Raw genomic sequence first — 26324 nt, 5'->3', positions numbered from 1 at the left:
AACCATTCTTGCTTAAAGCACGTCAGAAAGCAGGTAGTCAACAAACGATAATTAACCAATATATCAATATGTTTTACCCTTTAACACTAGAGATTATTTTACTCCTCTCTGCCATGCTCTTAGAGTCGATTGTGTGGCCATAGTTCTTGGATGACTTGCGCCCAGTGTGAGTTGCTGCAGATCGTAGCAAGTCTGCATTAATCCTAGAGCGACTTCGTGGCGATTCCTGTCTTTCCAAAGAAAAGCGAGTTTGCTCATGTAATGCAGTGTGTCTGGATGATTAGCTCCAAGCTTCGTTTTGCAAGTCTCAACCAGTTGCAGCTGTAGCTTCTCGGCCTCTTCCCACCGGCTTTGTCTCCGGTATGTCGATGCCAGGTTACTCATACCAATCAGCGTATCAGGGTGATCAACCCCATGTCTTGTCTTAAAACCCTCGATCGCCCGCAATTGCAGCTTCTCGGCTTCTCCCCATCGACCTTGCCTCCGGTATGTTGATCCCAAGTTAACCATACTAATTAATGTGTCTCCATGATCAACCCCAAGCTTCCTCTTAAGACCTTCCATCACTTGCAGCTGCAGCTTTTCAGCTTCTCTCAACCGGCCTTGCTTTACATACGTTAATGCTAGGTTACCCATGCTGATTAGCGTATCAGGATGATCAACCCCAATTTTCATCTTGAGGCCCTCCACCGCCTGCACGTCCAGCTTTTCAGCCTCTTCCCATTGACCTTGCGTCCGGTATGTCGATGCTAGGTTACTAATGCTGCGTAGCGTCTCCGGGTGATCAATCCCAAGTTTTATCTTGAGATTCTCCATCACTCGTTGGAATGTAATTTCCGCCTCCTGGTATCGCCCGTCGTTATAAAGGCACTTTCCATACTTTCTTAACAGATCAAGCCTGCCTTCATCATCCTCGCTAATCAGCGTTGACCCGAGCACGTAATGTGCATGTGGCATACACGGTCTCCACGCCCTTCTATCATAGCCAATGTTTCCCATATCTTTTGCTAGCCTTGCGATGGTCCTGCTCGTCCAGTTGGGTAATAACCCTTCTTTTCGGAGCCAGTTTCTCATTGCCAAGTGCACCAATCTATGGACCGTTACAACTGAGTCTGCAGATCGCTTGGCTATGAATGAGTAACCTTGTAGCGTCCCCATAGCTTCTATCTCTTGCTTCCGCGATTGACCCGGTGGAAGAAGCGATTGAGGGATATCTTTAGCATCTACACAAGCCATGAAAGACAGGTAGTCTGCTGCAAGGGGATCGCGATGCCTTATTTGCTCAAAGGAGATAAGCCAAGTGGTGGCTATGGGGTTCTTCACATCGTGATAACGGCCATCGTCTTCAAAATCTTCGCTGAGAAGATCAATTACATCTTCTTCTTGCTCCTCCAGGAGCAACAGATAGTCTCCCGGGCCAATTCCGTTTGTATTAATATACACCGCGGCTTGGACAATGGCTAGTGGGAGGTACATGAGTTGGATGAGTAGGGCAGCTACATCTCCTTGACTCACAAGATCCTGGTCAACTAGGTGCTTCCCAAACAGCTTGTTGCCATCCTCTTCGTTCATTTCCGATAGTTCCACTACATTTCGGCCCGCGAGTCTCACAGCCGTCTTCTTGTCGCGAGTTGTGAAGACTATAGACCCATGGATGCTTTTTGGCATGTAGTCAATCAGGCGACTGGACTCCTGCGAGGACTTATCAACCCACATGCCGATGTCATCAGCGTTGTCGAACACCAAAAGCCACCTGCCTGCGCTCTCGCTGCTTAGGTGATCCTGCACAAGCCTCTTCACGTCCGTTTTTGCATTGTCAAATCCGGACATTCCCAGCTTTGCGGCAGCATTGAGGTATGCCTGCTCTAAACTTTCTCTGTTGGTTGCGGGAATCCATATGACCGAGCAACTGTCATGTTCTTCCCTGATTCGATAGGCCAATTCAAGAGCCAACTGTGTCTTGCCGACGCCGCCAAGTCCTGAGATGGCAACCTTGGCAGTATGTTGTCCCGTGAAAAGCATCTGGTGTAGTCTTTTTAGATCGGACTCGCGGCTGGTGAAGGAGTAATTCCGTTCAAATGGTACCATCCAGGTCCAACTCTTAGCTTCACGCTATTAAATTATTAAGAATGAAATATAGAGATTTGGAGGGCAATATACCTGCTTGGCTGCTAGGACCATCGTCGTAGCTCGTGGCATCATCAATCTCTTTTTTGAGTCGACGAACTGCGTTTGTCTTCCCTTCGCCATATATCAGCGGCATAAATACTCCGAAAATGCCTAGTAGACAATAGGTCCAATCTTCTTCGAGGGTCGTCTGCCGTGTCTCGGCCCATTTGAACCGTTCCTCAACGGTAAACATCGAAAGGTCGTTTCCCCGAAGTGCTTCAACCGCAATATTGGTTATTTCGTGAATTTGTCGCTCGAGAGTCCTTTTGTCACCAAGCCGCAGGCCACCCTTTGTGAAAAATTCGACTGAGGCTGGTGCTAGAAGCTCTTGCAGCGTCCAGCCCCGGGTAAACCATCTACTCTTCCGAAAAGCCGACTCCCATATGAGCTCAGACTGCTGGCTATCATTTGTTGGGCCAGCATCTGATATATCCGATAAGTAGGCATAGCATCTAGATGCGTTCTGATACCAACGAAACATGGAATTGATTGCCTCGGCAAGCTCAGTGTTATTTGCTTTGTCAATACAGCAGGTGTCCACCCATATGTATCGCAGGCCGTCACGTCTTGCTTGCGCAGCGCAAAACCTGATCTTATCGTAGCCAGTCTTCTCTATCCCAGTGCCGTCGACCAGGTCCCTAAAAGTGACCTCTTGGGTATCTGAGTCCCATGTGTGCGATAGAATGGCATATCTGGGTATGTTACCAGCTGGTGCCTTGATTAGCTGAAACCGGTCGTTGTCGCAGTCCAGAAGTCGCATTTTTCCAAGCGGGGTTTACACTGAAATGAGATGCAGCCGTCAGTCGCTATTAATCTTGGTTGGGACACATGTATCATCAGCAGTACATGAATTAAACGAGAACATGGAGATTGAGAGCACCGAGCTGCTTGAAACGGCGAATTGGCCAAGAGAAGAGAGGCAGAGACTGTTCTGTAGAAGCGGCAACTAAAGGCAATGAGACTATGCGCGATCGCTGCCTTACTGTGAAAATCCATGTCATCTAGCGAGTCTTACGTGGTCAATCTGGTAAGGCGGCATTGAGGCAAATCACGCAGGTACTCCACACATATGCGACGTATGGAAAGGTACCTATGCAAATGCCCTGGTTATGCTTAACCTATTTGACAGACTCCACTTAGATTCAGATGAAGCCAATATCAATGGCTGTTCTGGGGCGGGTTGCTCTTGTGATATGTGCATATTACTTCCATATTTACTATGGAGTAAGGAGTAGTAATCAGCGAGCTGCTGGACTCAAACGGCAAATGCCCTTTCAAGCCAAATTGGAGTAAATCCACATCCCAGTTCGAGTTTGATCGCAACAACGGCCAATTAGTTGCGGATTTCAACAGCTATAGCAACCATAGATGGCAATGCGAAAAAATTCGGCAGCGACTCATCAGTTGCTCTCCTGCCAGGTATACAATAAGGAAATCTGCAAATACTAATGAGGCTGATATTGATGACTTTTCGTAACGTCCTGCCGCTGCGGCTGAAAGAAGCTCAAAGTGAGGCGACTTAAACATGTGGCGAGACATTAATTTAAATGGTATGACTGTGCTTCTTATCTGCTATATATCTGCAGACACTCATAAGCTTTTTGATTAGATGATACAAGTTGCCTTTATGTGCTGGGATGCCTAGATGAACGCGACGATTCTGTTTCTATTTATCTATAAACCATTTGAGCAAAGACAAAGAACCTCCACTCTATATTATTTTGTTCGATCCACAAAGCCTAGCCTGAACTCATATTCCTCCTTGCGGCTATACAGCTTTTAGGCTTCTGACAACTACTAAATTCTTATGACCTTTACAATGGGCCTCTAGAAAAGCTAGAAATAATGACACAACAATGGCTGACTAGTGCTGCTAGTGGTAATAAAACATAAAATGAAATAAGGTCTTATGACATCGTCAATTGGGCGCTTTGTGGCCTAGTAGTTGTTCTTGCGTTAAAGTACAAATCTGATATATGCAGAAAGAACACACACTAACGTGATTCATTTTACCCTAAGAAGTTATTAAACAATTAGAAGAGTTGATTTATAAATAAGTATTGCGGAGAATCTTGTTAATGTCTAATAGAAAGATATGCGGAGATTTTGTAAAGAGCCTTGCCGGTAAGCCTTGCGGAGAGTTTTGCAGAAGAGAGTCTTGCAAAGAGGCGTTGCGGAGAGATGTGCGGAGAAGTCTTGCGCGGAGTGCTGTAGGGCAGCTTTGCGGAGAGATTGTAAAACTCCACTCATAAACTTAGCTAGCTGCTTATATTAGAGCTTCTTTCAATATAAAATGCCTTCGGATAAAGCTTTCAACACTCTCTACCTCTATCATTCAACTGCTACATATCACTGACCGTTTACATACGGATACCGTTGATTAACATCATATCTTCCTCACCCTACTTAAAGCCATGGCGGCAACCAATCAATCTCCAAAAGCCAATGTACCACGTCAAATCGCCATCATAGGCGCCGGTTTAGTCGGAACCGCCTTAGCAACGCAGCTTGTTCATGCTGGTAAATCGGTCAGCATTAGTAATTCGAGAGGTCCTGATACTCTTCATGATGTGGAGAGAATAACAGGTGCCAAAGCCATGGATGCAAAGCGAGCACTATCAGAAGCGGATATCGTCATTCTCGCGGTGCCAATGAGTGGTATTCTCCCCTTGCAGCCGATTTTGCAACCATCTGTGCGCCCTGATACGATTTTAATTGATGCCTGCAATTATTATCCCTCGCGTGATGGGAAAATCCAGCTGTTAGAAGAGGGCATGACAGAGAGTGTTTGGACGTCGAAAACCGTCTCATTCCTGGTAGTAAAAGCATTGAATAATATTATTGCTCTCAACATTGCTTCCAGCGCAAAACCAAAAGGCTCCGCTAAGAGAGTAGCACTCCCTGTTTCAGGAGACGACGAGAAGTCTGTGGCAGTTGTGATGGAATTGTTGGAAGTGATGGGATTCGATGCGTTCAACGCGGGTCAGCTGGAAGATTCGTGGAGACAGCAGCCTGGACAGCCAGCTTACTGCACTGAGCCCAATTTGAAAGAACTGGTAGCGTTGCTCAGTTCTGCAAATCGTGAAGGAGCGGGAGGGAAACGCGACCAGGGAATGGCGATTTCACAGAAGCTACCGCCAAATTTCCCTCCACAAACTATGGTGCGGATAGCACGACTTGGTGCTGGTCTGGACTGGTGGAAACCTCAAAGCTGGTTCGCGGCGATTCAACTCGCGTACGCTCTTGCAAAAGCGAGTTTCAAGCACACCGCTTGAAGATGATTTGATATACAAAGAAAGGCCTGGGATTGGTAACATAATATGTATCCCCGAGGTATCATCGCGGACTTCCATCGGGCCAGTCGAACGGGAAACATCATGCATCTAAAATTTTTATTGCTATTACGATTCACTTCTAAACCCTATTACTTACTTGGTACATATTTTTAACGAATTTAATCTTGTACGATGGCTGCATTTATTGATCGAGGACATGGCCAGTAATCCGTCTGCCACACAGGTAGCAGTAACAGCGCTCTAATATGTTGAGATTACATTAATTGATGAAATTACACAAAACTTGGTCTACTATATACTATAATGCAATTCATGTTCACCACGATACACGTACGTGCCTAATGCATCAGACAACGAGTTGCTATATTGAAATACTTCTGGCAAAAGTGAGGCGCCATGGCCGACCATGATCTATTAGCTACGGTATGTAATGTTACATCAGATGTACGCACTATGCATGATGTCTAAAACTAATAGGATCAATGGGTAATGAGCCAAACAAAGAGTTCTACCACCAAGGGGCCGAGCCATCACGATAGACATTCGTCCCACAGTGAACTTCGCCGTCTAGCTCATGATGGTCATACCAGTCGTCTATAAATATGACGGTAAAGTTTACCTTAGAATATGCCTCAACTACGGCTGCCGTAAGTATGTCCTTTCCGTCAATAATTGGGCCCCATTGAGCAGGTGCCAGAACCTGGGAATCGCTCAGCACAACACCATTGACAGCGCCCGGATACATTGCAACGAGGCGGGGACCTGTGTAACGTGTTGTGGTCTGTCTTTTTTCCAAAGATTCATTTGGATTAACAGCTTCGATGATCGAGAGAGGTTTGAGCGCATTTGCTTTACCAATTGCGGCGAAGCTGTTGAATTGCTTGCGCCCCGGCCCATTGGCTGTGCAGGGAAACGATTCGTCATAATAAATTCCGGGGACATAGAGAATATCCTCATCGGTGAGTCCGACAGCATTTTTTACAATATCAATGTTCTTCTGGATGTTCTGCATGGCGAAGGTGTTGAGTTCGGTCAAATTGTCTAGTTGCAGGACCTGATCAATGGTGAGATTGGGCAGACATCCTTGAAAACCCGGCTCGGGATCGGAAGCATCCTTGACTCGAGACACTGCCGTAACACCGCCATGTCCAGCCGCCTGCGCATCTCTCAGCAGTTGGATACCGGCAAGTGGATCGGCCAACATAACAACCCAGCCTCGTGAATTATTCGCCGGCAGGAACTGCATGTACTCATCCGTATGTCCAACCGCAAGCCAATCATGATCAGTAATTACGGGGTCTTGAGCCTCCTGGGCTCTAAGAAACGCCATGATCCACGGGTCTTTCGAGTCATGCTGGCCCATTATGATACGGCCGGCAGTATATGTCTTGTTATTGAAGCTGTGCGGCGGAATTGTCTCCAAATTCCCCATGGAGTCAGTAGTATCGCCAGACCCCAAATACTGGATTGCACCAACAGAGTCTGATCGCAAATCTGTAAAAATCTGTCGGCCGGCGGAGCGGAACGACTGTCCAGACCTGATGTTTATGCGCAACACCACAGGTCCATTAGGGCCGGGGATGCTGGAGTAGCCCGGTTCAAAAAAATCTTGTACCCAGATATCGGGGTCGCTAGTAAACTCGAAAACAGGCTTCTCAATGCCGGCCTGAGCAACGGGGTCTTTGAGTGACTTGGCGAATCGTTGTTGTGAAAGAGGCATACCAGGATAATTATTAGTGAAGACTTGCTGGGCGTGCTGGAGGTGATGATGAGTCAATACGGGAGCAACACGCAATGCAACGGAATCGCTGCCTGTCTCTGATCCATCAGTGACGTTGAATTGAACCTGTACCCGGCCATCCCAAACGCCTGGAAACCTCGTATTGCGGCCATCGATGCCCAGTTCAAGTCCTGCTCTTAGGTCTTGTGCGGTAAAAGTGGTGTTTTCCACAACATACACCCAGTCTTCGCCGCTCTTGTGAAAGATGCGTACATTATCAGCAGCAGTCTCCCCGAGGACGCTAATACTTCCGATGGCATCATCACTAAGCGTCTGGATTGGCAGTGTGCGTAGTGGTGCAATGTACTTGGAGTTACGGAGGACATTGTCCGAGGCGTCGTTACACTTGGACAAATCTCCATCTGGCGTTCGAGTCGTGACCTGGGATGAACATCGACCATTTGTATCTCCTATGTTGGCTAGAAAAAGAGCGCCATATGCTTCGGTCCACAAAGTTTTATCGTCATCAGTCTCGTCTGCCAAGTCTACCTTGCCGTCACGGTTGCTATCGGCCAGTATGGTGGCCTGAAAAGCGCTGGTGGCTCTAGTTAAACCTGTTGAATACGATGTTAACACTCATCAGTCCGCGTTGCGTTTACCGAATATGCTGAATAGATACCTAGAATAGCCACTACCGCCTTCCTAGAGAAATGCATTGGAACAATATCTTCAAAGTGTCTCGCACGCCGAGGAAGCCGGAACTATTGATGAGGAGTGCCACAAACAACATTTAAACTCCCCACGGGTTTTCTTTGTGTCTGCTGATGCCGAGGGTTGACGGTATCATCCCTGTTAACATCCATGTAAACATTTTGTAATCGCCCCTGAAAGGATTGGCAATACGACATAACGCGGCGTTTATTTGTAAAATTTGGCAAATCCCGTCTCTGCTCGGAGTACATCAAGGAAGAGAGCACGTGCATCATCAGTACCTAATAATTAGATAGTTTGGAGTTGATTCTGAAATTCTATCTAGGTATCTTTTGAGAAAGTTATTTTCTTCTGTGTTGCTAAAGCTTGCATTCAACGCATATAATGAAGGGCTTGAATGGCTCAAGATGAAAGTGGCCCGGAGTCTACCGTAGAGATCTTTTGTCAGAGATGGCGGAAGGCGCCGATGGCGGCGCAGTGTCATCGTATCATTAGCGTGCTAGTACATAGCCATAATAGTGGATATGTCCCACATAGCTTTAACAAGAAAGAGATAAGCTTACTTGAATGCCAAGATCGGTCTTTTGTACCGAGTAGGCAGCAGGATTTCGGATATTCTTTGCCTTGTTAAGTTTAAGCCTCTTAGAGGACCTTATCGCGGTACTTGGAGGGAGCGAGTACCTAGAAAGCTAACAATCCAGCAATCTGATTCCAAAAGTTATGATAAGGGCTTGCTCATATATTAATTAGTCACCTCTCTTCGAGCCAACTTGGCCTACGAGGCGTTCATAGCCCTTTTGCCAGCCTGACCGTCTGAACGCTGCTTATATTAGAACCAAACCGTGCTTCATTCAGTGTTATCGTTATAGACTGAGTCGTTGATTGCTATTCGTTTGTTGATTCGCCCGGCCGCCATTACCATCATTCCAAAGAGCTCCATCTTACATATCTCGATCTTATTTTTTTTTTTTTTTTTTTTTTTGGTGACAATATATAAGAAGATATCATTTCTTTTCAACCTTCCAAGCTAAACTCCGTATTGTAGCATAAGAGAAACTTGACAAAGCATGTCCATATGTATGTTGCATTAACGGTGAAAGGTCTTAATTATCTATCTGGATATGAATATCCGAGCACCTCGTATATACACAGATTTGAGACCCACAACTCAGATAGGTCTTTGGTTTAGAACCCTCTTCTAACTCAACATATTTACCATCATCTTTATTATCAACCATACGAATTGGCAGCATTAAACCTTAGGTGAGACGATGGCGAATCAGCCAGGCTATACCGTCCCAGCATGGCCCTTATCACAAACGTGACGTAGCCGCCGCAAATGGCTGGCATACCTTGTTCTTGTGGCTAGGTATCAGCATAATCGCAGATACCCTTGACAATAAAGCATGGTACCTCACACCAAATACCGCCTCCTTCCATCTCAAAGGCAATTACGCCCCGTTGTCTAGCGATTCGGTCACGATGTTCGCCAGATCTCATCACCGTTTCCCCGAGGCCACACAGCCAATGAAGATCTCTGGGCATTGCGCATCATCTAGCTTCAAGTCTTTTTCATCTGTAAACGCTCTCGTTGTACCAGTTGTCCCTCGTCGCACATAAGTGTGGAGCAGAGCACCTGAGCAGCTTCATCACAGAGGCTATCCGTCTCTGAATTGCATTCGCATTTCTGCGTTCCCCGGTGTTTATGGTGATAAGCGGCAGCGAATAACTTGTCATTACTTGCATCTGGATACTGGCAGCCGCATCGATGTCTCTCTCGTATTGCTGTTGATTGTAAGTCCTTTAAATATTGTCCAGTCTTCTGTCGCCGATGTCGTCCACGTTCGGTTTCAAAACTGGCGATTAAAGTTCGAACATCTTTATTTGGTCGGCTGAGGCAACCGTATACCGTATCCTTTGTCACGAATTAAATAGGATATTGCTTACCAAGGGTGTACTGGATCACTGTTTTGCTAATGACTACGTCGCCCAACAGCACTTCGTCGTCGTCAGTGCCCGGTACATCGCCACAGATTCCCACAAGAAGCGCAAGCTTCAATGCAGAATAACTTAACCTGAAGTTAATTGCTGTTCCAGAAGCAGAAGTTGTGCCCAAGTTGGGGAGAAATGCGAGCATGACGCTGTGCTTCCCAATTCGCCCGGTCATGTACGCGTTTGTGTCTCCCCGCGCGCGGCCATACGCATCCTCGTCCTCGTCCCATAATCTATCAAAACGAGTCAAATTGCACCTTACTTGAGAGTCAATGTGCAAATGATTCCCACGTGAAAGTTCTCGCAACAACGTGGCTGTTGGTCGTCGCTAAGCATGCGACCTCAGCTTTCCATTAGCAGCCTTTCAACTCGCCACGCCATGGAATGGATTGGCTACTTTCAATCAGCAATCGATGCACACTATCAATTTTATCTACTTTTTGTCTTTTGCAATCTTACCTATACATTGAATGAATTACTAGAATTGACCCGTTTGCCGTTCCCGTTGTTGTTACATTGCGGCCTGTTTGCTTGAGGCGGCATTTCGGGGGTCAACCCCGATTAATGATGGATGTGTTCGAAGTCATGTCCACCAGTTGCTTCCTTCGGATGGCCAGCGTCAAGATGACTTGTCTATGGGGAAGAATTGCGCCGTCTTGGTGTTAGTGAACGATGTCTAGCCAGGTCAATTTTTTTTCTCCGTCCTTACCCGTAAAATGCTAGAGCCTTGACTGCCAACTTGGGGGTTTAGACATTAATTTCTTGTCAGGCTGGCAATACCTGCATGTGCCTAGGTAGGTATATAAAACATGTACCTAGTCATACAGGGGCATGTAGGTAGGCGAGAGGATTGGTGATCCTTGAGTATTGGCTTAAAATATTTCTATGCGGAATATTCTCTGCTTATGATTTGTTAAAATTTCGCTGCCCAATCACCTTCATTGATCCGGAACATCATTCAAGCCTAAAGTGCTTGGGCTGCAACTGATGGAGAGAAGAAACTTGCTTCGTGCTTCCTTCCTCTTCTATTCACTATCGTATAGATGAAAGCTACCATCTGTAAGTCCAAATATGACCATCATCAGGATGCCTACCGATGTAGCGAAGACTAACAGAGGTGGCTGCGAACAGGCCTCTTTCAGCCAACCTCACGCAACACCTAGCTTTCAAAGTGGCCCGACATGTCGCGCGTCTTAGTCAGTAAAATAATTACCTCTATTGGAGAGGCAATTTCGAAGTTTATGAGTATTGGGGATGTTCACGGAGACATTAATACGGTCGAAGGCCTTCCGCCCGCATTCAAAGATGTTAACAAACACATACCGACAGTCTGCGAGGCGCTTACAGCGGCCCAAGGCCATATACGAGATAGGAAAGAGGACAGAATTTCCACAGAAATGACATCTACTGTGGAAGAGTGCAAGATAAAAGCGACTCGTTTAGCGGCGTTGTTTCTGAACGTCGTTCCGCAGGAAACAGATGACAGGGTGAAATTCTATCACATTGCTGTGCGCCAGCTGGGCGAGAGGAGTCGCGTAGAGACTCTCATGAAAGACGCAATGGAGGCCATAAAGGTCTTATTGACAGTGGACGATGAGATGAAAGAGGCGACAAAATCACAACTTAAGAAACTAGTAGAAGCTCTACAGGAGGTATCAGCAATCCCGCAATCGCTGCAAGACGAGAGCTCGTCTCAAGGGAGTGGTATCAACAACTATGGATCGGGTCCCCAAAATGTGAATACCGGTTCTGCACCCCAGTACAACAACAATGGTAACGCGCCGCAAATAAATGGTGGCTCGTTTAATGGCGTCAACCCTTTCTCTCAGAAGTAACGTGAGAAAATGATACTAGCGCTCTTTCAAATTCAATATACATATGGGCTTCTTGATGTTTTCATTCTTTTGAATAATATGAAGAATTCGCACCCTTGGCCCCAAATGCGGAAGTTGATCCCGAAACTTCTGCTGCAGTTAGCATGGCTAGAAGATTTAACTGTGATGGTATGATACGTAGGATGTGGAAACCACATAAATCTACAAATCTACACGTTAGTAAGTGTTGGAGTTACTACCCAGATGCTGAGGATAACAAAGTGACAGCTGATATTACAATCAGTCGTTTTAATCATTAGTGGATTACAATGTGAAAGAAGAGCGCAAAGCATTAATAGACACAGCGTATTTGTTACCCATGATATTTTAAACTCCACATTGGCACAGTAAACAGAATGTTTAACGAATCGTCACAATCTAATAACCCACATACATGTAGCCAACTTGTACAAATCAGCCCTTCCTTACGAAAAACCTACACCATACGGCGTGACTTGATTAGCTAAATCCACTAGGTAGTTATGGACCCTGTGATAAGCAAGAAGTATTTTTATCACGTTGAAATACGCCTCTCTTGCGAGGTTGGGAGCTGAAGGCATTGTAACGTGGATGCCTAACAATTCTCCGCTACCAGAACCAAAAGATTTCCTGCTTTTAGAGACACAGCATTGCCCAAAGCCACTGTAGCAAGTTGACCATCGACTTTTTCCGGGGCTCGTTCAGAATTTGCCAGGTTCTTCGCCATGTTGGATGATTGATGTTACCAAAAGAGAGAGAGAGCATATTTTCCTTGCAATAATAAATTGTGAGCCTACTACTCAGTCTCTATCGAATTCAGAATCCTTGTTCACTGTTAGAAGTATTCCCTGCCTCTCTCGCTGTATTGACAGGCGGCTCTGCAAAAGTCAAAACGATCGTGTAATATGACAAGAGTTGCAACGACATTCTTTTCATTTTCTGGGGGTATATACCGTCTCTCCCGAGCGGCTGGATGTATTAGACAGCTAACCATGGGTAATCACATTAATAACCACATCTCAGCCTTGCGTATTACTTTAGTTACAAGATCCACACTATGGACTAAGATAGCATCCAAGGGTTCCACAAACTGCCCTACACCCCACTGTAGCTGGTCCAAAAATCCCGCTTTATTGTGGTATGTCAAACACAAGGCGCAGTGAAAGGCGTCGCCTATTGTATGGAGTATACATGTAGAGAGAGCATGTATAAAAGATGGATTTTCATACCAATAAGTTGGATAGCTGCTCAATAGTCCAATCACGATCTAACCAACGAGATCGATGTCTCAACTTACGCAGACTTTGTCCCTTACAAGGGACCATGGGATAGAGAATTCGGTAACAACTTCGATCCAGCTTCAGCCGCTACCACAAAGCGAAATCCAGCAGCGCGATATACACCATCATGACGCTTCGGATAGGGAATTGATAGATGTAGACCCGGTACTTGAGGCCTCTCGCGTTGCAGATAGCGATGTGCCTGAGGGCGGCTACGCTTGGGTAGTTATCTTCGCTTCCGCAATTGTCTCTTTTTGGTTCACCGGCAATGGCAACTATAGCTGGGGTGTCATACAAAATGCTCTTCTCGAACAGAAGCTCGCATCGGCGGCGACATTGTCCTTCATTGGATCCCTCTCCCCCACCATAATGGCTGTCTTAGCCATCATCAATGCTCGTGTGATCCATTGGCTTGGCATCCGCCAGAGCGCCATGATTGGAATCCTCCTCCTCGGGGTCGCCCAATTGACGAGCGGGTTTACAGTATACAGTGTGGCTGGGCAGTTCATTACACGCGGCGTTGGTGTCGGCCTTGGCATGAGCTTGTGCTTCATGGTAACTTCCATCATCGCAGCCCAATACTTCAAACGGAAGCGTGGCCTTGCTAACGGAATCATCTCTGCTGGTGGCGGCCTTGGGGCAGCCGTCGTCACGTATGTTCTGGACGCTTTGATCCAAAGGTTTGGTATTCCCTGGGCCTATAGAATTATAGGAATCGTGACTTTGGTCACCGGGCTTCCCGCAGCTTGGATCATGAAAGAGCGCACTGCTATCCAGACAGTTAGCTTTATTGAGTGGCGGCTATTTAAAGACCCAAAATTCATATTTATATTCGTTGCAGGAGCTATTGCAACTTTCCCGCTTCTTGTACCAGCCTTCTTCCTCCCATTCTATAGCAGTTCCATCGGGCTTTCTTCAAGCACTGGTGCTGCGCTACTGTCTGGTTTCAACTTCTCGTCGGCCGTCGGCCGCATCGCAGGCGGCTTCCTTTCAGATAAATTTGGACCGGTGAACACTCTCATCATCTCATTAGTTCTCAGCGCCATAAGCATGCTTGCGCTTTGGCCAGCCTCCACTACCTTAATCCCCTTGGCAATTTTTGCCATCATCAACGGTGCCCTCAACGGAATGTATTTCGCCACAATGCCGACTGCTGTTGGTAACATATTTGGATCTGCCAGGGTGTCTGTTGCCTTGGGCATGATTGTAACCGGCTGGGGAGCAGGATACCTGATGGTTAGTAGTCCTAGCGCAATGCCAATAGGATAGAGTCCAAAACTAACGTGTTGACAGGGAGCTCCAATAGCAGGCTACATACTGGATGCACATGGAGGATCGGAAACCGGCTTGAGGGCCTTTCGACCGGCTATGTTCTACGCTGGCTCCCTCGCCTTTGGAGCAGCAGGTTTCCTTATGCTTATGAGATATCAGATGAAATCATCACTTCTAGCCAAGCTCTAGCCCTTTCCTAATTAATTTCAGTATATCCCTACACTAGAACATCCTACTCCGCCAATTCACATAAAAATTTTGTTGTCATTGTCACGCAATTATGGTTGGATCTTCTTGGCAATCGCTCTCCTGCTGTAGTGCTGAGTTCGGACGGGATGGCGCGAGCCAAGAGATTAGGTAGTTCCTATGGCTCGGGTTTCTTAGTTTCTTTATGGAACACATCAGTTGGAGTCGTTATGTGCAAGCGTTCATAACCTGCCGCGACGCTATTTTACGAACTCTGCGCTCGACGAAAGAAATCCTGTCGTCCTCCTCGGGAAGTTTCACCACCTTGTTCTTTAGGGGGTTGATCGTCGTCGGTGATGAAGACTTCAATAATAGCTTTAGCGGCCGATCGAGCCCCGGAAGTCTCAGACCATCTCCCAACGTTCTGAGATCGAAACTTTTCCAAGGATAGTTTGAACTTTTTTCGAAAGTGACTGTCTCGCCGGCTCCATCTACCATTTAGCGATGAGTTAGTTGATATATCGCTGATTGGTCAATGGGACCTTACATCTTGTCTTGGATATCTAGGCGAAATATGGGGCCGTAGTCGACATTGCCCATATCTGGTTGAAGTTGCTGGCAGAATTGTACGCATCTTTGTCCAGTTTGTATAAGATCTGAAAAATGAGCTTCATGATCCGCCGACCCGCCAGAACGTTGTAGAAGTTGTATCACTTTGCCCTTTGTAATGTATTGAGACTGGAAATATCGGTCGAAAAAAAGATAAGCTACAACGCAATTGAATCTGTGTTGGACACCGAGAATCCGTTCACTCTCGACGTGGAACATCATAATCCCTGCTATACCAGGCCTTTGTATAGTCGGCCCATTCCAGAATGAGATTGGGTCGCTGGCCCATAATTGAAAAGACTGAGAGAGTATCTCGACATCCTCTGGAACCGCGTGATTCTCTAGATTGTCGACAGTATTTAGAACCTCGGCGGCCTTTAATGTGGTAGCGTTGTCTGGAATTGAGCTGTCCCTTGAAAGAAGGATATTCCCTGACGTCGCGGCATTTATTGGGGCGATGTGGTTATCCAAAGTCTGAATACTCTCCAGTGCCGCCGGATTGTTAACAGTACCAGCATCCTCTGGAGCCGAAGCAGGTTCTACAGAGGCACTGTTTGATGCCATGGCTTGCCCGTGCTCCTTGATCTGATCACGTAACTCAATCCAGGCAGATCCTGTAGGCAACTCATCGATGCCAATATCTGAGAGCATGTTGTGATCGTGTAAGGCCTGAGTAGTGCGAGGAAGCATCTCGGTATAAAGAAAGTTAAGGGAGTCATCTTGTTTGTGCATTCGTATAATAGCATCCTCAAGGGTAACACAGCCATCATCCTGATAGCGTTCCAAAAAGCCTAGGAGCTCTTCAAGGACAGACCCGAATTCTCCATTTGTGACAGGTCCTGTGTTTTCAGAGTTTTCCATGTCGATTCATGTAACTGTCTCTACTTTGGAGGCGGAAAGACGAAAGACGCGGAGGAGGACATTTTTTTGTAAGAAATGCAATGCACCCTGTACGCGACATGCCAATAAGACGTTGGTTGGCCATTACTACGTGCATGAGGGTACATGTTTTGCCCCGCATATTTGCTGGGGGATTATGTACTTGCGTGAAGTGCTGGGATTGGCTAAATCTATCTCATGATAACGTCTGAGGTCAATATTTGGACAGTAAATACAAAATGCTACACAAAGTTGAAGCTTCGAACTTGGCCTGTACATCACACAGATCTGTACTGGGCATAAAACACCGCTATCAAAGCCCTCATAATGTAAAAAAGGACCGCTTCCCCTCAACGAAGCCGCCTGAGCTCAACCGGTGATCGGTGATTGGTTGGAAAGACCAAGTCACATGACTTGGCCCGGTTAGCTCAATCGGTAGAGCGTGAGACTCTTATGAGTGACACGTTCTGATGTTGCGATATCTCAAGGTTGCGGGTTCGACCCCCGCATCGGGCTCTTCCTATAAATTATAATCCGGTTGAGATATCAGGCGGCAATTCTTTTTTTTTTTTGCTTTTCTTTCTCGGTTATTCTCGATATTCTTTTTCTTTTTATTAGTTTAGGGTAAGAGAATTGTCATCATGTCGGGTAGCAAAAGGGACAGCACTGAACTACGAGAGCATCATCTACAAAGATACAGAAAACTCATGCTGTTCCATAACTTTTCCGCTTTATTGCAGCGGTTTGCCACACGAATTCGTTGATGAATACAATACAATACATGTTCGACCCAGAGCTCCTCTTACACTGGCAAATAGCCTCGTATTTTTTTTCCCTCTTCCGACGTCAAACCAACCATTGCAGCTGTGATCGCATAGCCAAATCCAATCCCCCATAGTATCTGCGTTCCTGTCGCAGCTTTGTAACAAAACGAGTGAACGCCAATGCTTCCTTGTTCCTAATCATACATGTATGCTCCCAGTATCGCGTCATAGTCCCTCTGCGCCAAGTATCCTAGCTCAGTGGTGTTCGCTTCTGCCATTTGGCGAACACACTCCATGCTACAACTCTTCTTCGTTACTTAGACATTAAAGATTGAGGTGATGTTTTCCAGCATCCAGGCTGCGAGACAGACAAAAGAAACATATTCATATCATATAAGCGTTAGTGTCGTGAAACCAATGGCAATAGCCATTGTAATAGAACCCCCAGTGAGCCCAAGGTTAGTTGCTTTGCTAATGGCAACAAAGTCAAATGGGCTTCCACCGCCGCTGCCAGGCTGCGCATTGGGATTGCGTGTTGGTTTTGGCTTTTCTTCACTTGTAGAAGAGGGTTGCTCTTCATTTGTAGCCTTGGATGTCGGAGCGTTGGTGGCTTCGGCTGTAGACTCTCCCGCTGAGCTGGGTATTATCACTGATGTGAGGGTGGGTATCGTAGTTGTAGCTGCTTTAGAAGGGGCAGATGACGTTGTAGATATCGGATCGCTGGTTGTGCTCTCTGGCTCCAGTTTTGATGATGATTCTCGCGGTGGTGGCGGTGTTTGTTTCGGTGGAGGAGTTGGCGCCGAAGTAGTGCTCATTTGTGGTGTGTGCATATTGCAGAGAGCGTCGAGGATATGGCCTTCTTTGACCTGTAAGAGAAGAGAATTTGAGCCAGAGCTGATGTTGGCACATAGTCCTCGCACACTGAACTGCACTGCTTGCAATCCTGAGATACAGCTCTCAGAACATGTCGCGCCGCGAGTGAAATCACTGGGGCTGCATCCTCGAATGGGCAGGTTGTAGGCGTAGAGGCATTGGACAGACACCGCCGAAGTTAGGCTTTGGAAATTGGACAGAGTCAAGAGAGTTCCCGAAGCTGCCCCGGCCAGGAAGAGAAGGCTGGTGAGAGTAGGCCATTGTGCTGTATGTGTTCTCGCCATGAGGGTGTTATTGCAATTCGGGAAACGGTGAGGCTGTAGTTTGGGCGTCTTTGCATGCGAAAGAAATACAGCTGAGACCGCCCTCTCCAAGTATTAATTGCTTTGGCAAATGAAAAACTATGGCCCGACCAGCAGGAAATGGGGAAGATCAATCATCAAGTAGCATTCCAGATTGGGGCCCTGCTGTCATGGGAACGACCGGATCGCTGGATCGACGTGTGCAGCATGGCAGCGCAATGCGAAACACGGTTTGTCTCAGACTTCCATTATGACGCCAGCTTGGCACGAGAGCAAGAACGATTGGCGCCCTTGTAGCCGTCTATCGGACGAACTTGCCGCATCCGTCAGCATTATCGTTTCTCGAGTCTCTTTTGAAATGTTTCAATCAGGGGCTGGTGTTCGGGCAAGCGCGTGGCAGACAGGGTGCCTATGACAAGTGTAAGATGGAGATGGAGATGATGATGGTGATACAGATGGAGTACGAGGCGGGTAAACAAGTATATATACTTTGCTCCACGGCCCCAATATGCTGAAGCTGAGGTACTGGGTACTAATGAAGAATTAATGAGATACAGTCCAGAACATAACTAGGTACCCGCCTAGATGCAAAGAGAACCCCAGTATTATCTGATTAAATGCTTACAATATTTTAATCTGCTCCTATCATCCTTTCTTCTGACTGGGATACAATCCACGATGCTATGGAGTGCGTGTAAGAAGCCGAAGGAACGCCTGCCTGGACGCATGTAAGCAGCCCTATGGAAAGGCTTGATGCTTTCGTGATTTTTTCTCTTGGCGGGAAAAAAAAAGCGGGAGCTATGAGCACGATTGAAGTCTTGAAACGCTCGATCGATAGAATACAAGACCTCTCTGTAAGAGCCTGGTTAGCTCTGCTGCTTCGTCAGCACAGTCGGTAGAGCGTGAGACTCCGGACATGAGGCGTGGTGGTTAGCCTGATCCCTCCTACTAGACAAGGATTTTCTGCTCATCTGGCACAATCACATCATGAGAGCTTGTAACTGAAGATAATGAGAAGCCAGCATCATTAATCTTGGTAAGGCTGTGGAGTACTACTACTCCGTACACTTCAAGGCAGACCTCGACAATCGCCGAAGCCACGTTTACCCCGGCTCTCATCAATGCGAAACGAAACTCGAGGGCGACTGAAACAGCTACACGCAGCTTAGCTAAAGGGAGAATAGGTCAGCCACCGCCACATCTTCTCACGCGATGCCGCACTCCCGCCTGTCCCCTTGCTTAAGCTGAACTAGAGTCAAGCCACGTCTCCCGTAATAGCGCCTGTTCTGCCAATCATCGCTCAATCCAATCTTGCAAAAACTGGTACTTGTGCATGAAGCATCTCACAGGAATACACTAAGGATGCGAATCCCAGGCTCGCTTGGTAGACAAGGCAGAAGTCGAAAATGAATGAACAGACTCTCATTCCTGCAATCAAAGATGGAATATCTTTCTTCTTCAATTCCCTCGCTTTACAGCCTCCATGAAATGAAGCCTTCGTAACGCTTCTGCGGAGTCGACCAAAATGTCCCACGTCGACGGATTTGCGGACTCGGGGCTACCAGGATCAACGCCCCCGCGTCGGGGCGCGTATCACCAAATCATCTCCCTGAAGAGAAAACCCGTCCCGGCGAGAGCGGGGCCATATCACGAAGGTGTGTTTCTTGGCCTGGATTGATACGAGGTAGACAGGGCTTGCTGACCAGCCTTAGCTGCGCAAAACGATGAGCAGGCGGAGATAGATGATGAAGAGGAGGCTCTATCAGTTCCAACGCTTTACGAATCTCACGAGGGCGTAGTGGCAAACACTGCAAGTTCCGACCAGCGTTCACTGGCGCCTCCTCCCAAATGGCCGCGAAATTCCCACTCGGCTCTGTGGGCGCCGATTTGGCTCAGTCGAGTCGCTCTCATCGCCTTTGCCGTTACATTTTTATTAATGTTGCTCGCCACTGCTTTGCTTTACCACTTTTCTGAGCAAGACAACGGAATTAGTGTTCAGAGGGAGGCAAATCATTACGCCTGGAAGTATGGTCCAACTGCAGGTAAGCGACTGTAGATACTATCTTGTCTTTTCTTTTTAAATGCTGATTGTAGCTTCATCTAGTTCTTGTGGTGGTGGGAGCCCTGTGGCGGCAAGTTGATTTTGCAAACAAGATCTTGATGCCTTGGGAGGAGCTCAGAACAGGGCCCTCATCGGCAGACAAGACTTTGCTCCTGGACTACATCTCCCCATTGCTACCAGTTGGTCTCTGGATGTCCATCAAGAATCGACATTGGTCCGTCACAATATCTATAATTGGCCAATTACTGATACTAGGCACTGTTTGTCTTCCAATTTGTTTCTTTGCTGTTCTTTTAGCTATGTACTAACGCTATACTAGACTGTTTTCTCAACAGGTTTGCTCATCCTGGAGCCAACTCAAATGTCCAAAAGCGACCAAAAATTTCAGCTATCGTCAAAATTCCAGTTGAATCAATCTATGGATCCCAGATTGGCCTGGTCAGTCGGCCCAGGTCCCGCGCAAACTTACTATGGTATAAACTTCTATGGACTGCGTTATCCGCCTGGCACAGCTGAAGACATTGTCGTCCCCGAGTTTCAAGCCCCATCGATGGCCGCTACGAATCTTGAATATACAATGACTACGGATGGCCTCAAAGTCAACTATGATTGCGAACTTCTGCCTCTCACTAATGGCACAACGGTTTTCATGCCATGGCGAAGCATCAACGGGCCATTCATTGTTGCCAACGTCACCACTAAAGATTGCAACATCAAAGGAGTTACTCTAGCTGCAGGCCCCGATCATGATTATTATCATGACCGGAATGCAACGCAGAACTATCAGGCTCAGTTCGCCGCCTACCCTTGCAACGCCGACTTCGATTTCAGTAGGCAATTTATACCCCAAAACAATTTATCCTTGGGATTACAAGTATATAACACCAGCAGAGATATACGCATTTTCATGTCTGTGGTCGATCTCCGCATTTCGCCATATAATGTGTCTGTCAGCTCTCCTCGGTACATGTATCTCCATAACGTCACATCTGCTCTTTGCAAACCATCGTATGAGTTGGGACATTTCGATGTTGGCGTCCCAAACGCCGTCAACGGATCTGCCCACGCTCTTTTCTCAGCGCCAGCAGATGCGCAAAATGTTCTAAAGACATTTCCTCAGGGATCCCTCGCCATGGGCGTTGAATCTACCACCGACAACTGGAACTTGGGCAACGGAGGAGTTGACTATGTTCTGTCAGCCACTGTGCCAACATTTTTCCAACTCATGTCGAAGAAAGCTGGGGTAGAATCTATCAGAAGTTTTATGGATCCAAATCTTCTTCTCAGTACAGGATCCGATGTATTCAAGGGAATTGCTACTCAAGTCTTACACGAAATCATCGTTCAGCCGGCGAATCGTACCGCTACTGGAAGCATTACCTATGTGGAGCAGAGGCTGCGCGTTAAAGCCCTTTCGACCAGCTTCATGTGTAGCTTTCTCGGACTGTTGGTTATCTTGTCCGTGGGAATGATATTTGCTCGGCCCAGCTTTGCAGCGCCAGACCAACCAGGATCAACTCTCTCAATGGCTACACTGCTCGCAGCAAGTTATCATCTCAATAAGATCTTGTCGCCGATGGGAGTTTTGAGCAACGAAAGGTTAAAACAGTGTCTTGTGGAATACCAATTCCGAACATCTCATGTTTCTGATACCGGCGCAAGTGTCTCTATCGAGCCAATTCAGCGGAACGAAGGACAAACAATTAATTATTCCGCTGAGCAAACCCAAAGCCTAGTGCCGTCATGGAAACCAATAGCTAGCACCACCCGGTTCCTTGCCCTTGCGATATGTCTACCACTGCTCGTCATTGCATCTTTGGAGATTGTTCAACACTTTTCAGACATAAACGATGGATTCATGAGTATCAGCCAATCGAGCTCGCTCGCATTTGCTACTTATATTCCTTCAGCTGTTGCCCTGGGAGTGGCTAGTCTCTATGCCGCAATGGAAATGATGGCAGCAACTTTTGCTCCATACGCACCCTTGAAGCGTGGAAAAGCCAGTGCTGAGCGAACAATCACGTTGAGTCTTGTCGGTCAGCTGCTCCCTCGTGCCTTTTATCTATCGCTAAGAACGAAGAACTTCGCGGTGGCCATTGCGCTATTTGCCACCTTTATTGGAAGTTTTCTATCCATTATAGTGTCAGGTCTGTATAGTGCTATCAGTGTCCCAATTGTTCAGAATATTACTCTTTACCAAAGAGACACGTTCAACTTTGACAACGCAGACCTTTCCCTCTCTGATAACGAAGCCACTGCTATTGACAACTTGGTCGAATATTTGGGTCTGAATAGCACAAAGTGGACAACGGGCGATCTTGTGTTCAACACACTACATCAGAATGCCATCTCAACAACGAATTCGAGCGTCAATGTGCCGCTGACAATTAACATACCTGCCGTGAGGCCGTCGCTGAACTGCACAACGATACCGAATGATGATCGAAAAGTAACAATTGTTAATCAAGAGTCTACACCAGGGTCAATATTTTTAATGCCTGGGCAGAGCAACTTTGTGACTCCCCAAGAGGGGTATGTTTGGATTGGGCTGAATACAACTATGAGATATGCCGACTGGTGTGAGACTGCGCCGCATGGAATGAAGAGAGAGGAGCCGTGGATGCAATACTTTTTGCTTCCCAACGATACTAGCATGGCATATGTTGGAAAAGGCTCGATCCTCACCTGGGGTAGTGGCCTTGTTGGAGGTGATGGAGCGTTGGACACAAACCCATCAACCGGAGTAGCGGGCAATGGAGTTCATCAAACAGACAACGGATGTCCGACATTTGCAGTCACACTGGGTCTCATGCAATTGAAGAAATCGGGCAAAGGAAGCAAAGCCAAAATTACTGGTTTCGAGCAAGACCTCGCCACACTTGTCTGCTATCAGAACATCGAGCAGGTTATGGCCAATGTCACCTGGCAGCTTCCTCAGTTCAGCTTCGACCCCAATCAGCTTCCTACGACAAATGAGGGTACAGCGAAGCTCTTGAAGACTAATCGCAGCAGCGAAAGATTTCCTTTTCTGCCCAACGCGTGGCTAAATGGTTTGAGTAGTCCGCTGTTTAACCAGACGGTTCCTGGCCCGAACAACACAAACTACACGAATAACTATATAGACAGCTTCATCCAAGCTCTCGTTATGACGAAGAATGGTCGTCCAGTAGATGAGCTTGCTGGCGCGAAGAATGTCGACAACCTCAGGAATGCCACTCAGCGACTTTATGGCGACTACATGGCTCAAGCCATATCCCTAAACATGCGCGACAATAGCACTTCTGGCAACGGGCCATCTCTACCTACATTCGACGGTGTGGTGACCTCATCCGGTCATCAGCGGCTACAGCAGAATCGCGGGCCCAAGATTGCGCTCCAGGTTGTTCTCGGAGTCATGATTGCGTGCGGCATCGCGACGAGATTGCTTTTACCAGTACGAGATGTATTGCCGCATAATCCCTGCTCAATCGCTGGAGCGGCGACGCTGATGGCTGGTGGAGAGATGGTGTCTCGACTGGCTACCCCGTCGACGTCTGAATGGGTGGATGGCAGGCATATGAGTGTGGAAAACCTGCCTACGAATGGGCTGTATAGTTTGAAGTGGTGGCGCGATGAGAAGGGTATAGATCGATATGGCATTGATTTGGAGCCGTCATAATACCTATCTAGTCAGCAGATTACATGGTGACTTGTAATAATAGCATTGTACGTGTACATATTTGAACATGAGCCCACGAGACGGCGCAAGGGCCGAGACGGATGTTGCTAGAGTGTTTGACCTAGGCATGATGAATGCAGGCATAACTATATGAACAAATGAACATTAAATATATGTAAACAGGCGTATGATATGAACAAGATTAAAATACAGATCTCCTGTTATTTTTCTTTGAGCCCATGCAGCGTCTTTGAGGCGGATTACGCGCGACATCTGCAAATGATTGGCCGCTGCGTCGTGTTTCATCCTTTGGGCGGCGCTTAGACTCAGTGCGTGCAGACAAATCAAGCGGTGCTGAAAGAGATGAGACAAACAGGGGTAAGAATCAGGCTCTCGTTAAAATGATGCGAAATGCTAATTGTCTGAATTGAGGGATCATCTATACTTCGTTACGCATTTTGTCTTTCTTTTTGCCTTTTTTTTTCAGACTGCATTCAATCCTAGTTCTGTTTGCTGTTGCTTATGGGTGGTGCTTGCACTGAACGCGTTTTCTTGGGCATATATTACGGGTATCTTCAAGGACGGTTTCACGACTCAGCACAAACCACCTGCTTCAACCTATAGAACCAACATGAGATTGGCGTTATTCTTATACTCGCTCATTACCTTCGTCAAGTTTTCCTCCTCCACAGTCATCGTCACCATCACCGCCGCTCCAGCCATCCCATCCGGCGAACCATCCTACTCCAACCCTACATCATTTACATCGGCAATCCTTAATTCGACCAACACCTACCGCCGCCAATACAACGCTTCCTCATTATACTGGAACACAACCCTGGAGAAATTCGCCACTGCATATCTCCAGTCAGACACAACTTGCCGTTTCGCCCATTCGGGGGGTCCATACGGTGAGAATCTCGCCATCGGATACGCGAACGCGACAGCAGCGGTGGAGGCTTGGGGTGACGAGGAAGAAAAATACAATTTCAATGATCCTGGTTTCACAGAGCAGACGGGGCACTTTTCGCAGCTGGTCTGGAAAGCGACGCGGGGAGTTGGATGCGGGAGGAAGTTGTGCGGTACGAGAGGTTGGTTTGTGGTGTGTGAATATTGGCCAAGAGGGAATGTAGGGGGACAGTATGGGGAGGAGGTTAACAAGAGGGTTGATGGAGGAGGAGGGACGAGATTGGGCGGGCCTATTGTTGCCGCTATTGCAATAGTGGTGAGTTTGCTACAATGCTGTGTGGTGATTGTGATATTTTGGTGGTTTGGGACTATGATGACGTGAATTGAGGCAACTTGTGACCGGCAAGACTGTATATAATGATATTTTTAAGCAATTCTTCATTTGCTTATTTACAAAACCCTATTGGAGACTAATGGATAGAGTGATGTTCATAATCGGCTTTCTCTTCAACTTTACTTGAAGATAGCCAATGCCTCTTATTACTACCATCACCAACGTCCATCAACGATACATTAGGCATGGTGGTAGCTCAAATAAGCAGGGACTGGAGAGAGCTTCTCATAAATTGGCTGGCACCAAAGGATAAAATGTGCGGAGTACTAGCACAAACATACCTGACCAAATGTGATAAACTTTGACGCCGACTAGCTGAGGTTACGAAACCGCGAGTCCTGATGAAGCTACGACTCAGAGACAGGAGCTACCCGGTATGGGTATGGCTTGGACAGCCGCTTGCATTTCTCTTCAACAATGAAATCTAGAACTCGTCCTTCGCACAGCTTGAATTCTATCATCGTCTTAAGATATTCACAGCCCAGTGCCCTAATATTGCGAACCGGTTTTGTAGTCCAGACGTCTCTTCTTAGATTGGCCTTAAAAAATAAATAGCACTATACACAACTCTTTGGCATTGTTGGGGCCAACTCATACCATCACTCTTTCTGTATTACATTTACCTTTCTGTCCGGTAAATTAGAGGAAGACTACACGTAACCATTTCAACATCTCGGATCACTCTACCATAGTATGCTTCTACTTCTTAACATCCCTGTAGCTACCCACATTTGCGTATTCAATAGGCAACCATTGTTTTTCATGTTGGGGCAGTGAGAAGTGGTTGGGGATTGGAGATGCCGTAGACCGAAACTATACGACTTCGCCTTCATAGGATCTATATATACCCTAGCAAATTATAAAAGAACCATGGGTTGTAAGACACGAGGCAGTATCTTAAAATACTACTTTTAATTTACAGTTTATGTTAGGCCCATGCCTTTGTTTTTTTTACCAGAACCTCTTGTTTGAGAGAAGCGTTATATAGTAAGCAAATAATCGCCAACCCTGGGCATGACGATGGGTTTAAAACTGGAAATCCAAACTCTGGGGATGGCAAATTGCATACTCTTTTGGGGAGAAATAAATGGTATCAACGATATTGGTGGCTGCAAAACTGAAGCAGGACAGCAGCCTCACAATAGAGCGTAAATTAGCGGAAATATTATTTGTGCATGCTCGCTTTTTAGCTCTATTATGTTCTCTCGATCATGGGATTGACTTCTCTGTGCCGTGTCTTGAGAAATTTTGAGGTGAGCACAGAGGTTTAACCAGGGTAAGCTGTCTTATACTCGTGGTAATATGTTGCAGGCGATTGGTTGGCTACTCTGACCGTTTTCAGTCGCTTACTTAGCTTGCCTAATTGGAAGTTATAACACAAGCGACTTGATTAGG

General features: G+C 46.8%; 9 protein-coding genes across 9 annotated transcripts; 5 read left to right on the top strand and 4 right to left on the bottom strand.

Annotated features, from left to right (window-relative positions):
* Window positions 1-93: 93 nt before the first annotated feature.
* TRIVIDRAFT_46904 (uncharacterized protein) lies at window positions 94-2929 on the bottom strand (the record flags this gene model as incomplete). Its single annotated transcript, XM_014098483.1, has 2 exons — window positions 94-2105; window positions 2161-2929. The coding sequence occupies 2 exons, from the start codon at window positions 2927-2929 to the stop codon at window positions 94-96; spliced, it is 2781 nt and encodes a 926-aa protein (XP_013953958.1).
* Window positions 2930-4583: 1654 nt separating this feature from the next.
* TRIVIDRAFT_68237 (uncharacterized protein) lies at window positions 4584-5444 on the top strand (the record flags this gene model as incomplete). The annotated part of the gene is made up of 1 exon (XM_014098482.1): window positions 4584-5444. The coding sequence occupies one exon, from the start codon at window positions 4584-4586 to the stop codon at window positions 5442-5444; it is 861 nt and encodes a 286-aa protein (XP_013953957.1).
* A 403-nt stretch (window positions 5445-5847) lies between these two features.
* Window positions 5848-10033, bottom strand: TRIVIDRAFT_231266 (uncharacterized protein; the record flags this gene model as incomplete). The annotated part of the gene is made up of 2 exons (XM_014098481.1): window positions 5848-7799; window positions 9844-10033. 2 exons carry the CDS (start codon window positions 10031-10033, stop codon window positions 5974-5976), a joined length of 2016 nt encoding a protein of 671 aa, XP_013953956.1.
* Window positions 10034-11069: 1036 nt separating this feature from the next.
* TRIVIDRAFT_68240 (uncharacterized protein) lies at window positions 11070-11723 on the top strand (the record flags this gene model as incomplete). Its single annotated transcript, XM_014098480.1, has 1 exon — window positions 11070-11723. One exon carries the CDS (start codon window positions 11070-11072, stop codon window positions 11721-11723), a length of 654 nt encoding a protein of 217 aa, XP_013953955.1.
* A 1301-nt stretch (window positions 11724-13024) lies between these two features.
* On the top strand, window positions 13025-14482 carry TRIVIDRAFT_156087 (uncharacterized protein; the record flags this gene model as incomplete). The annotated part of the gene is made up of 2 exons (XM_014098479.1): window positions 13025-14257; window positions 14315-14482. The coding sequence occupies 2 exons, from the start codon at window positions 13025-13027 to the stop codon at window positions 14480-14482; spliced, it is 1401 nt and encodes a 466-aa protein (XP_013953954.1).
* A 262-nt stretch (window positions 14483-14744) lies between these two features.
* TRIVIDRAFT_224437 (uncharacterized protein) lies at window positions 14745-15949 on the bottom strand (the record flags this gene model as incomplete). Its single annotated transcript, XM_014098478.1, has 2 exons — window positions 14745-14970; window positions 15027-15949. The coding sequence occupies 2 exons, from the start codon at window positions 15947-15949 to the stop codon at window positions 14745-14747; spliced, it is 1149 nt and encodes a 382-aa protein (XP_013953953.1).
* A 1171-nt stretch (window positions 15950-17120) lies between these two features.
* TRIVIDRAFT_68242 (uncharacterized protein) lies at window positions 17121-17888 on the bottom strand (the record flags this gene model as incomplete). Its single annotated transcript, XM_014098477.1, has 1 exon — window positions 17121-17888. The coding sequence occupies one exon, from the start codon at window positions 17886-17888 to the stop codon at window positions 17121-17123; it is 768 nt and encodes a 255-aa protein (XP_013953952.1).
* A 2172-nt stretch (window positions 17889-20060) lies between these two features.
* Window positions 20061-23617, top strand: TRIVIDRAFT_122772 (uncharacterized protein; the record flags this gene model as incomplete). Its single annotated transcript, XM_014098476.1, has 3 exons — window positions 20061-20228; window positions 20288-21515; window positions 21726-23617. Coding segments are annotated over 3 exons (3288 nt in total), but the record flags the coding sequence as incomplete, so codon positions are not given.
* A 640-nt stretch (window positions 23618-24257) lies between these two features.
* On the top strand, window positions 24258-25271 carry TRIVIDRAFT_193212 (uncharacterized protein; the record flags this gene model as incomplete). Its single annotated transcript, XM_014098475.1, has 2 exons — window positions 24258-24851; window positions 25245-25271. 2 exons carry the CDS (start codon window positions 24258-24260, stop codon window positions 25269-25271), a joined length of 621 nt encoding a protein of 206 aa, XP_013953950.1.
* Between the last annotated feature and the right edge of the window lie 1053 nt (window positions 25272-26324).

The sequence above is a fragment of the Trichoderma virens genome, assembly GCF_000170995.1.
Source record: "Trichoderma virens Gv29-8 chromosome Unknown TRIVIscaffold_82, whole genome shotgun sequence".
NCBI classification, from domain to species: domain Eukaryota; kingdom Fungi; phylum Ascomycota; class Sordariomycetes; order Hypocreales; family Hypocreaceae; genus Trichoderma; species Trichoderma virens.
The sequence above is the reverse complement of the archived record's forward strand: the minus strand, read 5'-3'. Positions and strand labels throughout refer to the sequence as shown.